A 16,019-nucleotide genomic window follows, 5' to 3' on the forward strand; every position below is an offset into this window, starting at 1 on the left:
TTTTATTGGTCCCCATGAGGAAACGGCTCATAAATCACAAAAATTGAGGTGTTTTAAAAATGTAAAAAATCTGGGAACGCTTAGTAATAACTACACACTTTGAATCATTTATTAAGCATTAGCAAATAGTGAATTCATTATTTATTAAGCATTAACTCTACATTACCAGATGTTAATAAGCAGTTTATAACTGCAGATGCAAATACTATTTTTGACTTATTTGCACATTTACAATGTGCTTAACAGTGCTATTTTCATACTTAGTTACTAATTATTTTTTCATGACAAAATTAAGTATTGCATCATTTACAAATAATTTATATTTAAGAGTAGTTGGGGTTTTTTCAGATAGTAGTAAATGATTAATATTCAAATCAACATTTATATCTTAATTTTTAGGCTAAGTAAAATTGCTGTAAAGTTCAATCATTGCTGGATAACAGGAGTGTCAAAATACAGCATAAAATTGTATAAAAGTCAGCGCCAATAGCCTAGTGGTTAGTGCGTCGACATACAGTATAGCACCCAGGTGCTTGCGCGACCTGAGTTTGATACCCGGCTTGAGGACCTCTGTCGATCCTTCCCCTCTCTCTGCTCCCCATACTTTCCTGTCTGTAAATCTCCACTGTCCTATCAATAAAGGTGAAAACCTGTATAAAAATAATTGTAAAAAAATAATAATAATTGTATAAAACAGCAACAATATAATAATTTAACTGAATATGATGATACAACGTTTTAATGTTGTTTAAGCGAAGTTTAAACTGTACAGTAATTTTCTTTTAGTAAAGGTTGCAAAGATTTATTTTTTATTTGACAGTTAATTTGTTTATCTTCAACTGAATAGAAATGAATAAAGTCTCTTATTTATTTATTTTTATAAAAGAGTTAATGCTTAACATATGATGAATTAATGATAATTAATGAGAAGTCTCCAAAAAGATAGCTATGTGTGTGTCAGGAATAAAACATTGAAATATCTTAAGGTTTTGATGACAACAGTCCTGACTTATTCAGACATTTTAATAAAAGTCTGTTTAAAAAAAACCCTTCAAGGCAATTGATGTTGAAGTGCTAAACTGTTAAATCATCTGTAGCTTTTGGCTTTCAAAAATACGTCATCCCTGCAGCAGTCTATTGGTTTGCCTTTCGACAGAAGTGTTTCTGTGCAAATATTTTTCCTACTCTTTGTTGTTGTTGTTCTTCAGGAGTTGTGAGCGGAGCTCGAGAAGTTTGGATCAGGATTCTCCTCCTAAGAAGCGAAAAGTGCAGCCCAGTTTTCCCTCCAGCTCTCATCTGCTGAGTGCTAAGCGAGTGCCCACCTCTCTGCAGAGCAAAAACAGTGACATTGAGACCACCGTCTTCTACATCCCTGGAGTGGATGTTAAGGTCTTAATTGAACCTCCTCTTCACACAAATATGTGTATTTTGCTACATTTTCTTTAAATTCCTAAATTAAACTTGATGCGCACAGTAAAATTCACACCACACTTTGAGATTTAATTTTTAAGTGTCAGATAATTATATCAGAACTGATTTTAATTCGGGGCGACACGGTGGCTCAGTGGTTAGCACTGTCACCAAACAGCAAGAAGGTCACTGGTTCGACTCCCCACTGGGCTAGTAAGCATTTCTGTGTGGAGATTGCATGTTCTCCCCATATTTGCGTGGGTTTCTGGTTTCCCCCACAGTCCAAAGACATGCGCTATAATAGAATTGGGTAAACAAAAATTGGCCATAGTGTATGAGTGAATGTGAGAGTGTATGGGTATTTCACAGTACTGGGTTGAGGCTGGAAGGGCATCCGCTGCGTAAAACCTATTCTGGAATAGTTTGCGGTTCATTCCGCTGTGGCAACCCCTGATAAATAAGAGACTAAGGTATATGAATTAATCAATGATTTTGATTTGCCATCACATAAAACCCAGTGCATTTCAAACGTTTTGCTAACAAAGCAATAGTGAACACATCATAAAACAGTTACTCACACTCGTGTGGTGTGACATTATTGTTGAATCCAATATGGTGGACACAACATTGTCTTTTAGTTTCAGTCTTCCTGAAAATTCAGCTTTAAATCTTTCCTTCTTGGTAAGTGGTAAAATCTTGGTAAGTGAACGAAGGACTGAGCTCATACGGACACGTCTGGAACTAAAATGATTATAATTTTATGATAAAATTATTCAAAATAAAGTTCCAAATGGTCCTGATGTTGAAATCATGCTGAAGACGATTTGTTTTCCACAACTCGACTCTGAAGAGTGTCTGCTTGTCTTCAGTACATCTTTATCATATAACCTACTCTATGTAGGTAATTCAGTGGAATCGGAGTTCAGAGTGGCATATTCACAACTTGTTGATTTAGCACATTGACTTTAATGCAAGCTATTTTTAGACTTAACAAGAAAGGGTTGAGGTCTGAAATTAACATGATGTTTTATAGTGCAGTTTATATGTTTTTTATGTCACAAGATAATGAAGGGGAAATTTTATTTATTAGTTTATAAACCCTTTAAAGGGTATTTTATACAAAAATATGAACATTGTTATTGTTTTAGTCCCCAGAGACCTTCATTCATCTTCTGAATACAAATTAAAACATTTTAGTTGAAATCCAAGAGCTCTCTAACTCTATATTGATGATTATGATAATAATAATAATAATAATAATAATAATAATAATAATAATAATAATGGCGACGCAGTGGCGCAGTAGGTAGTGCTGTCACCTTACAGCAAGAAAGTCGCTGGTTCGAGCCTCGGCTGGGTCAGTTTTCGTTTCTGTATGGAGTTTGCATGTTGTCCCTGCGTTCGAGCTCCAGGCGCTCTGGTTTCCCCCACAGTCCAAAGACATGCAGTACAGGTGAATTGGGTTGGCTAAATTGTCCCTAGTGTACGAGTGTGAATGAATGAATGAGTGTGTGTGTGGATGTTTCCCAGAGATGGGTTGTGGCTGGAAGGGCATCCGCTACGTAAAAACGTGCTGGATAAGTTGGCGGTTCATTCCGCTGTGGCGACCCCAGATTAATAAAGGGACTAAGCTGAAAATAAAGTGAATTAATGAATGAACAATAATAATAATACACTATGTTTAATGGACTGTCCATCTATATTGCATGAGAAGTTTATTTTATTGCCTCAAGAAACCCTTGAACAAAAGATGGATGCTTTGATTTGGTTATCACACCCCTATCTGCGATGTCTAGAAAAGGAACCCAAAATTTGTTGAAATATTACATGTGACTCTAGTGGTTCAACTGCGATCATATCATACAAAGCTCTGTGAATGTATTTGTGCATCAAAAAAAAAACTGAAATAAAATACTTTTGTTTGCTTCTCTTCCACAGGTGTGTGTTTACCGCCAGCAATATGAAGTATTTGCCATTGGTGTCACCAGTACAACACACAAGAATTGTATTGCCTGTAGTAAACGCACACCCTGACCTGACGAGGAAAACATTTGCAAAAAAATGTTTTTTGGCACACATAAAAATGTTCTTGGAGCATTTTAAGATTACAGTTAAACCACTGAAGATGCATTAAATGTTTTGACAATGTTTTGGTTCCTTTTCTGTACTGTTACTGTCTAAGGAGTGTAGCTGTATATGGAGGGTCAGAGAGCTCCTGGATTTCATCTAAAATACCTTATTTGTATTTTAATTTATATTCAGAAGATAAGCAAAGGTTGAAATGACATGATGATGAGTAGTTAATAACAGAATTTTTATTTTTGGTTAAAATATCCTTTTAAATGCCTCTCATTTACACTTGGATTCATGCAATTGGCATGCCTGATTGGTTAAAACACTCCGCAATGAAAAGAGTGGCACAAAACCTTAAGATACACTTTTCAACATTTAAAACAACATCCTCTCTCTGTTCGTTTCCAGCTACATTACAACTCTAAAACTCTGAAGACTGAGTCGCCCAATGCCTCTCGTGGATCCTCCCTTCCCAGAACACTCTCCAAAGAGTCCAAGTTGTATGGTATGAGAGACGCACCAACACCAGCACCAGCATCAGCACCAGCAGCCTCAGGCCCTGGCAAGACAAACACACTCCTCTTCCCTCCTCCCCCTCCTCTCCCATCAGGTACACACACACTCTCTCGTCATCTGTCGTCGCTGCCGCTGGCCTTCTGCATGCGCTCAGACTCTTCTCTGTGCTCCACTGTAGAGCATGACTGTCTAGGATTGGTACTGCCTCTGCAAGAATTTCTTTTTCTGCTGGGTTTTTATGGCTTTGTTTGAGACAAGCTTTCATTTTTATTTATTCTCGGCAACAATTTTGTTGGATTGATTGATTTTTATTTATTTTTTATTTTTTTTCATGTTGCTGATATCAGGTAAAGCTAGAAAAAACAATATTACTTGCAGTACTTCACAAATGTTTGGAGTAGGACAGATTTTTTATATTTTTATGGTAATAGAGGCTACTTTTATTTGATCAAAAATAAATGTAAAACAGAAACAAACCTCTTTATATATATATATATATATATATATATATATATATATATATATATATATATATATATATATATATATATATATTCAGTTCAGATGCAAAACCCTCTAAATCCATCAGACCTCTTGTAATTGTAATTGTAAATCAGGCTTTGGTTTTACACAATGTAAATTTTATTTTGCCTCAAAACCAGCTAAATCCACTTGTGCTTTTTTTGCAAAAACCTCTAAATCCACCTATAGGGACAAGACAATGTAATTAGTTGAAAAATCATTAAAGATGCTATTAGAAATTATTTCACCAATCAAAATACACCAAACACCATACACAAACCATCTGAAATTAAAAATACATAACTATGTCAAGTAAGTGGTGGGTTTATTCCACTGTGGTAATCCCTGATAAGCCAGGGACTAAGCAGAAAGAAAGTTAATGAATGAAATCTGTCAAGTAAGTGCATAAATCGATAACATTATTGAAACTTGACATGAATTAAATCTTAACAATCTGTTGTCATTTCTGATATTTGATATTTGATATCTGACATTTGAAACTAGGCTTGTTAAATTCAAATAATGTAGTGTTAAAACATTGTGAAACATCAATATCTGTGCATGCATTGTCATTTAATAAAAAAAAGTAATATAATTTATTGAAGTAATATAGATAATGTATAGTTTAATACATTATATTTATCTTTTAAAGATAGCTTACATCAGCAAATAAAACATAAGGTAGGCCTAATGGGCAAAAAGGGGATTTCTCTCAGACACTTTCAAAAAGCGGTCATTCATTCATTCATTCGCACCATACTCAAGTTCTTGGTCTCTATTTCGTCTCTTGTTTATGCACATAGCATCCATGCGGGATAAAAGAACGGCATCTTAACTTCATCTTTTGTGAAATGCAGTTGCTGTTTAATGTATAGTAAATCGAACTCATTCAAATTAGTGTAGCTGCACAAAAAAACATTATGAATGCATGTTAGCCTACACTTCCGACTGTACATTGTGCTTTCTTATAATGCACAGATTTTTGAGGTAAGGGACGTTTTCATTTGACATTCAGTGACAGTCGAACAGGATCATGCAGTTCATCAAACTCTGTCTTTTAAAATCGAAATCAGAAGCGGAAGAAAAAACCCTCCTCATCAAAGCCGGTGTATTTGCGCTGCTACATTGAAAACATATGATTCGAAACGCACCTTTTGATTGGTTCTCTGGACATAGCAGCTTTTGCTGTCCAAGGAAAGTGGCGTTTAAAAGCTTTTGCAAACAAACTGTTATTTCTGAACAGGCTGATGCTGGGATTTGGATGATTTGAAGCAAAAATATTTGTTGAACATGTACTACGTCCCTAAAGCATTCACTCAATGTCATTAGGTCATTTTTTGGAGGAGTGGTGTTTAACGGCTTTTGCATCTGAACTCTATATATTTTCTTTCATCATTTACTCAGAGCCTTATATTGCTATGGCCATATTGTTTTCTTCTTTGAAACACAAAATTAAGATTGTTTTGTGTGCGTTTCTTTATCATACAGACGGTTACTGGACACTGCTTTTTACAGATTGTGCTTTTTCAGTTGTTTACAATATTTAATTTCCGGTTACGCTTGTGTTTAACAATTTTGGGGTGTTTTGGCTGCTCTTGTGCATCATGGATATTTTATGCATGCTGGTGGTGAATAAATAATTGCATCAAGATCTGAATTTTTTTTAATGCACTATAAATTGGCAGCAAAGACGAATTGTTCTCAATGTTATGTTTGTGTGTGCAGCTAAAGGGAAGGCAGGTGTAGGGGTGAAGACGGCTAAACTGTATGCATGGGTAGCCCTGCAGACGCTGCCAGAGGAAATGGTCATCAGCCCATGTCTGCTGGACTTCCTGGAGAAAGCGCTGGAAACCATTCCCATCACACCGGTCGACAGGAACTACACAAGTCAGTGTGCTAAGATTTCACTTTAAGTGTTGAAATACAAAGGGTAAAATCACAGTTCTGTGACATGTTGGTGTGTACACTATATGCTGATATTAACTTTCCTGCCAGTCTCTGCCAGAATTTTTGTTGATTTTTCAGTTTAATTTGATGGCCTTCAGAATATTTTCTGCTAATATCTGCTAGATATATAATATACCGTATTATAGCAAAATAAAGAAGCAAGCCTCTGTTTTTAAACAAATAAAGCATGTTTTATCTCCACTTAAATGCAGATAAGTTTCATCAAAAATTCAACAATTTTATATACTTTATTTTTATTTCTTTTTAAGGAAGAAAAAAAGGGAACAAAAATACAATAACATCAGATTTTACATGAACAGTTGACTGTTCAAATATGCCCTTACAGGTCACATTACAGGGTGTCTGCGGGGTCTTACAAAAAATTAAAAGTTGATAAATCAATTATGAGAAAATTAGGGCCCTTAAAAGGGATTAAAAAGTCTTCATCACGTTTTTGCGAGGTTGTAAATTCAAGCGTTCAAGCTGTTCAAGTGTTGTCCATGACTCCAAAAAAGCATAAATATATTTATTTTCCTGATATTAACACTGGCGTGCTCAATCCACGCGATTAGTTCAGGCCAGGGCGCGTCCGGTCAGGCTCCTCCGTCTGCGTAATTTGCAACAAACGCGGGAAGGTGATGTGACGCTTATGTACTGAAACCATAGAGTGAAACAGACGGCAAAATGGGAAAATGTAAGTTGTAGAAAGACAAGTTTAAACAGTGGCCTGTCGCTGAAAACAACCACGCAATTTATTCTTTCAAGCTTTGTTTCTTCCGCGCTTGTCTGAGTTCTATTGCATGGTTGTACTCCATTGATCTATTTAACTACAACTGTTTATTAAGTTAAAAGTTTGATACTGAGTAAAACTTGAAGTGGCAATGAGGTCTGAGAGGGTCTATTCTGAGAAGGTCTTCAAATGTATTGAAATTACCTTTAGGATTCCTGCATATACTCTGTATTAACACAGTTATAAAGATCAGTTTACACAATTAATGGCATAAGTACAATCAGGGCTTGACGTTAACTTTTTTGATTACCAGCCACTTTGGCTAGTAGATTTCCAACATTACTAGCCACTCGCCATTTTCACTAGCCATAATTTTGTTGATGGGAAAATATATTTTATATCCATAAATTTGACTTTGACATGCTAAAATTACTTGGCTTAAATTGTGTGTTATGTCCACATGCTTCATCGTTTATTTCACTGTTTTGTGTGTTGTGTTTGAGCTTGCTCAGTGTGCATGAGCAAATAGGTTGTGGTTTCATAGTGTATGGTTTCAATTAGTTTTTATTTCACATGACTTTTCAGGGCTCAAAATTAAGCACATCGAAAATAAATAATTATTTCTTAGCAATACATTTAAAATAATGTGTCAGAACAAGCAAAATATAGCATTATGCACATTTTATTAAACAAAACTTTTCTTTAAAAAAAAAATGACGTTTTAAAAATAATAATTGTCATGCATCTTAAGCAATGCGCAGTCTATGTCCTGGCAAAAGGTCTCAGATCACCAGTTAACTAAATGGGAGTTAATCCCCTATTAAAGCGATCTTATTGTAAGAAATATAATTAAAGCATATTAACATAAAATAACTATAAGCAAAAGAAAACAGATGAAAAACATACCGTGTGTGATAATGAAAGGATGGTCACGTTAATGTTAGGCCTGTTAATAATCTGTTCAAAGAATGGTGAAACTGAAAGCATTAACCGCTGCTGCTTACAAAAAGACATTTTTAAAAGAATCTGGAGCTCTTGAAAGCAGCAGGACTGTGAGTGCACGAGCATCACCTTTTGTCAAGTCTATTTCAAAGAGAACCGATTGCACCTGTTGAGTTTCCAGGCACTGTTGATTCGCGGAAGGAAATGGAAGCACACATGCTTTTTATAGTCGCGTGCATCACATCACTTGTGCACGCGAGTTATCATCCTCTCATACAGTATTCATTCAGTATGCTTCTCGATTCACATATGCACGCATATTGGGCCATCTTTATTGTCGAACTTTGCTTTTAAGAAAACTACAATTTAAAGATTATTTTCAACCAGCCAAAGTGGCTAGTAGGAGCGACTGTCTTTCCCACCATAGCATTTGGCGGGTTGGCGGGTGTTAATGTCAAGCCCTGAGTACAATCCATTTCTCTCAATATTGAAGGTACTTGTCCATTCATAGTTTAAATAAAAAGAGTCAACTTCTTCATGTTTTAAACATTAGAAACAATATCCAACCATTCAGATTTTGTAGGGGGTTCGAGTTGTAGCCACTTTAGAGTTACAGCTTTCTTGCTGGAGCTTTATATGTTTTACACAGCAGATGCCCTTCCAGCTGCAACCCAGTACTGGAAAACAGCCATACACATTTAGACACACACATACACTACGTCACATTTAGTTAGCCAAATTTACCTATAGCACATGTCTTTGGACAGTGGGGGAAACCAGAGCACCCGGAAGAAACCCACGCAAACACGGAGAGAACATGCAAACTCCACACAGTAATGCCACCTGGCCAAATTACAAAAAGACACACACATCATTTTCAAATTTCAAAGGATACAATTGGGAGTACTATGTCCTGTTGCCATGTTCAGATACATAGTAACAGGTGCCCATCTTTGTTTAAAAATATCCAATTTCAATTGAAGTTGAGGAGTCATATATTCCATTCTATATATTGATTCAAATTTTTCTATCCACTGTGATATTGTTGGAGGCTGTGGCTTCATCCAATTTATTGTTATAATCTTTTTTGGTCTTAGTAAAAGTATATGTAGTATATATCTCTGGTTTTTATTATATACATCCTGGGGTATCCCTTCAAGCAAGAAAAACAGTGGAGTAAAAGGTGGATCTAACTGCATAATTTTCATTATCTCAATCTTTACCCCTTGCCAAAATGATTTAGTGCGTTTTAAAGACATAGTGTAAATAACACACAGGCACACACATTCATACACTAACACAAACAGTTGAAGTCAGAATTATTAGCCCCCCTTTGAATTTTTTTCCTTTTTAAATATTTCCCAAATGATGTTTAACAGAGCAAGGAAATTTTCACAGTATGTCTGATAATATTTTTTCTTCTGGAGAAAGTCTTATTTGTTTTATTTTGGCTAGAATAAAAGCAGTTTGAATTTTTTTAAAAACCATTTTAAGGTCAAAATTATTAGTCACTTTAAGCTGTATTTTTTCTGATAGTCTACAGAACAAACCATCGTTATACAATAACTTGCCTAATTACCCTAACCTGCCTAGTTAACCTAATTAACATAGTTAAGCCTTTAAATGTCACTTTAAGCTTTATAGAAGTGTCAAAAATATGGTGTTGAAAAATATATAGTCAAATATTATTTACTGTCATCATGGCAAAATAAATTAGTTATTAGAAATGAGTTATTAAAACTATTATGTTTAGAAGTGTGTCTCTCTCCGTTAAACAGAAATTTGGGGGTGGGGGGGCTAATAATTCTGACTTCAACTGTATGTTTGCATGTTTGTGTATAAAAACAGTGTAATGAGGTGATTAAGCCGAAGGACAGTTGTAAAACTCTTCATTTTTACATTCGTTCTTATCTTCACATTCTCTGATTGTATATATTTTACACCCAGTAGACCCAGAAGCCCTGTAACTCATCAGGACATTTGCTAGGGCGCCCCTTGCCATACTATAACTAAAACGCAGATTGCCATAAAACATCTGTATATCTTGTCAAAGGCAGGAAAAGAGTTAATATATTTATACAGTATATGTATGTGTGTGTTTGCAGCACTTAATGTTCATGAAGAAGATGTGGGCCACTTTGACTCTGTGGAGCCTCTAGAGGAGTCTCAGGTGTCTCTAGTGTCTTCAGCTACGTCTCCGTACTCCTCCTTCCCAGTGGATGTGGTAGTTTATGTCAGGGTGCAGGTATGTCAGCGTTCCTCTGAGCAATACTCACTAATCTTCATTTCATAGTGGAGTGTTGATTTGATTGTGTTTGTTTCTCAGCCGTCTCAGATCCGCTTCAGCTGTCTCCCCATGTCTCGGGTGGAGTGCATGCTGAAGCTTCCCTCTCTGGACCTGGTCTTCTCCTCCAATAGGGGAGAGCTGGAGCCCACCAGTGCCACCTATCCATCTGAGGGGCAGCACACACCTTCCTCCACACCTCCATCAGTACACAATGCCAACAGAGTGCCTGGAGGTAAAGGTATGAATATAGTCCGCTCTAGTTAGAGCTCTCCTCTGTAACAGTAAGAGCCAACTCCTGGGTTTAATCTGGGAACTCACACATGCTGTATACATTATTCTGAATTTAAATAACTCCCATCCAAGGGGACGAGGCCTGAGGTGCTATTTAATATATTGATGAACTTTTTTCATAGCCATATAACAAAGTTAGCTCAATTTAATGAATATTAATGAATAATAAAAACAAGTTATTATTAATTATGAATATTCAAAATTAACTTATTGTTAATTTAATTAAATAAATATAACAATGACTTTGTTTTGTTGTCTGAGCAGACTCTTTAATTGTTTATTTATTTTTTGTGAAGTGAATACTTTTAGAAGTTTAAAATAATTATAATTAAGCTGGTAGCAAGGGATCTTTTACAGTTAAAGTGATCGTTTCTGTGAAGCAAAACAAAATCCAATGTGGTTATAAAATGATTTAATGAGTAGCCTAACACATAATAAACAAAGCGTATGATGCAGAAATAACACAGAAAAGCAAGGAAAATATAGAACTGAGGTAAAGAATGGCAAAATTCACTCAGTTCCCCCCACGTTTCAGAACCACCAACCATTGATAAACACTTTAAAAGGGCCACGGCTTAAAATGCATAACTGATAGGCCTACTTACGTTGGTTAACTGCTCTTCTTGTGGGGGTCCTTTTATGCATGGAAGGTGGAGATTCTTAAGCAGAGGTGGATAGAGTATCCAAACTCTATACTCAATTAAAAGTATAAGTACTTGCGGAAATTTTAGTCTAGTAAAAGTAACAATCTTAAAAGTTACTCGAGTAAGAGTAAAAAAGTATCTGATAAGTAAATTAGTCAAGTAAATAGTTACTTTTTATTTTATATATATATATATATATATATATATATAGAGAGAGAGAGAGAGAGAGAGAGAGAGAGAGTGTGTGAGAGTGAGAGTGAGAGTTGAAGTCAGAATTATTCGCCCTCCTGTGAATTTTCTTTTTTTTTTTTCAAACATTTCACTAATGACATTAAGAGATGACGCCTCGCGATATTTGCAAACAAGAATCATATTTATGATCATTTGACAGTAACGGAAGAACGCCGCCAAATGGAGTGAAGTAAGAGTAATGATTTTTCTCTAATAATTTACTTGATTAAAAGTCTACATTACCCAACAATTTTACTTAAGTAAATGTTTGAAGTAAATGTAACTTGTTACAACCCAGCTATGTTTTTAGGAAGTCCTTTGTTGTTTGCGTTTAGTTTGTGGTGCAGATCTGAGGATCCAGAAAGGCGCAAAACTTTTAAACCACGTTAAAGATAAGCACTGACTCCGGCGATTCACGCGGGTCTTCCCTGGAGGTGTTCTGTTGGGAAACTTCTGCAGTCAAATTTCAAAAGCGTTGTTTTGGTCACATCTGTTTTCTCCTTACTGACTAACGGTTCCAGGTCAAAGTTTGAGCGTTTGAGATTTTCTTTGTCTTTGGGCTGCTCATGCATAATGAGGATCCACCCTTAAGAAATGAATAAAAACTTTAACTCACAGTATTAAAGGATGTAAGCCATATAAGTTATTATTGTGCATTCTGCATCATGTGTTGTGAAAAAAAGAGAAGTGCAACGATACCAAACATGACACTTTAAACCCACATTGAGCAGAATCTATGCATTTCTACATTATATAATACAATAAGAGGTTAGTCGCCTTTCTGGTACCGATCGCAATTAAAATGTTTGAAAAGCACTCCAAGTTTAAGTATTTTGGCTAAGGAGGAGAAATCAAAGATTTGTATTCATCCTCAATGCTACAGCCATAGCCAACATTATGAGATCTTTTAACATAAACTTGTGTGTATGTACATTCACAAAACCATGTTTTAGGAGTTTAAACTGACAAGCATGCCGATGTTTTGTTCGGCGTTGCCATGAGTAAGTGAGGCACAAGTTGTAAAGGCTCCGCCCTCTTCTGGTAAAGTGGGTTGAAGCTCATTTGCATTCAAGGAAACGCACACAAACAAAGAGGTTTTCCTCCAGCCAAAAATGTAATTTTACAGCCATTATATAAAAAATACATTTTTGTTTTTTTTTTAAACCCCGCAGACGCATTCTGTGAATATTTGTAAATATTAACTATGGGTGCCTAAACCTTTTCTAACGAAGAGCCAAAAACCAAACTTGATTAAGGGCTGTGGGCTGAAGGTAAATGGACCAAACTGTATTAGTTTCCATGAGTAATTTCCTAAATATTTCTTAATATTTAAAAATAACTACAAAACATTGGTTTAAATTAACTAATAAAGTAGTAATTTTATGAACTTATTACAGTAAAACCTTGAATGATTCCATTAATAACACAATACCACTCAATACTGAATACACTAAGTGTGCACTTGCTTTTGGCCTGATTTGCACGCTAATGTCTTGTGCATTGTCCTCTATCTGTCGAGTGACAGTATTCACATTTTTAAAAATCCGATTCATTTACAAAACAGAAGAAATTACAAAACAAACTAACAAAACGTTACATTAAATTCAAAATGATGATCTCTGTCAATGATATTCACCTTAACTATTCTCCCTCTCTTCTTAAATGAGATAGTGGGCCAAATCAAAGGTGGCTTTAGTTTGGGCATCTCTGGTTTAGACTATGTAAATTTAAATTTAATTAAAATTAAAAACTTCCCAACTAAACTATTATGATATGTGTAGGGTTAGTAGAGCAAGTTAAGAGGTGAATGTTGGGGAAGTGTTAACAGATATTAGCCAGGCTTGCAAGTTAGCATGTAGTTTCCTCTTATAATCGATGTCTAAAGCGGACCATAAATATAAAGTTCTACCTTAAAAAAATGTGTACTTACCCTAAACCTTTGATCCTTAGTGCTTGTTTTAGTGTACATTTTTTTGACTGGCCAATGGTTATTTCTTCCATTCCTCAGGACCTTCCACAGGGTTAGGCAGTCCTCTAGGGCGGAGTCGTCACCACAGTAGCCAATCAGATCTCACCGGCCCACCCATTAACTCATCAGGCCTGAGTTTCACCGCCTGCATGTCAGATTTCTCACTCTATGTGTTTCATCCGTACGGAGCTGGCAAACAGAAGTCTGCTGTCACTGGCCTCCCACCTGGACCAGGACCACTGGGTAAGAGCCCCATTCTGAGACATTGCTTCTTTCGAGGAAATAAAAATGTATTGTGTTATAAAGATGAGATGACTGTTTATTTTTTAAGGATCAGTAGAGGACGAGGCCTCTTCAGTGACAGGCAGGAAGGACTCTCTCTCCATCAACTTGGAGTTTGTTAAAGTCAGTCTTTCCAGGATGAGACGCACAGGATGTCCAGCATTTATTGATACTTTCATTGCCAGCAAGGGTGGTAAAATGGACACAACACTAATCAATATTTCAGGTGAGACATTCAAAATGAAGTTCTGTGGTGTTTTTCAGTATTGTGTAACATTGCCTTGTCTTTTCCTTGAATATTATGTATAAATATTGACTTGTAGGTGTTAAATCATTTTAAATGGGTCTACGTTTTTCTATGTCCAAATAAATTGAGACGACACCCATCCAATCACCTAAAATCAATTAATTGAAACTCTTTATAACTTTATTTACCAATATCATTTAATTATCCTCATTACATAACCGTTGTTCAAAAGTTGTCCATGTATTTATAGACCATATGTGGTGAGGACACAAACCTGGACAGACTGTTATACATTTAGTTTATTGTAGTTTTTAAAGCTTGTCAAATTTTATTTAAAGAAAAGTTGTATTGAATAAAATGTGTATGTATACAACTAGTATGGATTGCTTGACACATTATTTTAAATGTGTGGCTAAGAAATAAGTAATTAAAACCTTTTTGATGGGGCAAAAAAGCTTTTAGTCTTGTAGAAGTCTGAAATTTCATTCATAATGGTCTTAAAGTCTTAAATTTGACTTGGCGAAACCTGCAGAAACCCTGGTTATACTGGCCTTAAATGGCCTTTCAAATAACTGGGTGCAATAAAGAAATTATTTATTAACAAATAATTTTTATTTATTTATTTTCTTATTTATTTTTTTAAGAAAATTAATAGTTTTACTTTGCAAACATGCATCAATATTAAAGTGACATTGAAGTCTTTTACATTTGAACAAAACCATTATTATTAAAAATATATATTATTTCTATTTTTGTATTATGAGGGTGTTCGCGGGGTCTTAAAAAGTATTACAAGTTGATAATTCAATGAAGAGAAATTTAAGGTCCTTAAAAGTATTAAAAAGTCTTAAATGCTATTTTGTAAGGTATTAAATTTGATATTATTTGTGGTTATGCAATGTATGGTTGTATGCTAAGGTTTTCCTGAATTAAATCTGCGAATATCAGGATGCTGTGTAGTTTATGAAATCAATAAAATCTTGCTAGATTTGACATCATGCTGCTTTGTTTACTGCAGTAGCCAAGGCAACATCATTATTTCTGCAGTTATATAGGCTCCAACCTGCTGAATTAGCTAGATTTAATAGATTTTTATTCAGTTTATAAATAATGTTTTGGATTAATTTCTTACATTAATATTTAGTAAATATACTGTAAGTTAAAATCTCACCAGTATTTCCGGTTGAAACCTAAAGTGGTTATAAGGTCTCAAAAATGTATGGAAAGAGTCTTAAAAAAGTTCTTAAAAGGTATTGAATTTCACTCTCTAATTCCTGTATATACTCTGAATATTTTAAAGTTATATTATATTACTTACATTCTTTTCATCATAGAGCATAAAGTATATCACAGAAATATTAAGCAGCACAACTGCTTTCAGCATTGATTATAAATCTTTATTATTATTATTATATCAGAATATTGAAATATTTTCTGAAGGATCGCGCAGACTCCTAGTAATGACTGGGGAAAATTCAGTTCAGCATTATCTTCAATATTTTAGGATAGATGTTCTGTAAATATATTTTACTAATCTTGGTAATAAGATAGGGTGTCACAGTGGCACAGTGGGTAGCACAATCGCCTCACAGCAAGAAGGTCACTGGTTCGAGCCTCTGCTGGGTCAGTTGGCATTTCTATGTGGAGTTTGCATGTTCTCCCTGTGTTCGTGTGGATTTCCTCCGGGTGCTCCGGTTTCCCCCACAAGTCCAAAGACATGCGCTATAGGTGAATTGGGTAAGCTAAATTGTCCGTAGTGTATGTGTATGAATGAGTGTATGGGTGCTTCCCAGTAATAGGTTGTGGCTGGAAGAGCATCTGCTGCGTAAAACGTATGCTGGATAAGTTGGCGGTTCATTCCGCTGTGGCGACCCCTGATTAATAAAGGGAGTAAGCCGAAAAGAAAATGAATGAATGAATGGTTATAA

At 35.4% G+C, this 16,019-nt stretch overlaps 1 protein-coding gene across 1 annotated transcript in view; it reads left to right on the top strand.

Moving 5' to 3' along the window:
• kiaa1109 (KIAA1109 ortholog) overlaps window positions 1-16,019 on the top strand; it is a 213,017-nt gene that overhangs the window by 176,784 nt on the left and 20,214 nt on the right. Inside the window, 7 exon segments of the mRNA XM_056470418.1 lie at window positions 1,209-1,389; window positions 3,892-4,093; window positions 6,247-6,408; window positions 10,246-10,385; window positions 10,467-10,665; window positions 13,602-13,805; window positions 13,894-14,070. Coding sequence (XP_056326393.1) covers window positions 1,209-1,389; window positions 3,892-4,093; window positions 6,247-6,408; window positions 10,246-10,385; window positions 10,467-10,665; window positions 13,602-13,805; window positions 13,894-14,070 — 1,265 coding nt within the window.

The sequence above is a fragment of the Danio aesculapii genome, chromosome 13 (assembly GCF_903798145.1).
Source record: "Danio aesculapii chromosome 13, fDanAes4.1, whole genome shotgun sequence".
Taxonomy (NCBI): domain Eukaryota; kingdom Metazoa; phylum Chordata; class Actinopteri; order Cypriniformes; family Danionidae; genus Danio; species Danio aesculapii.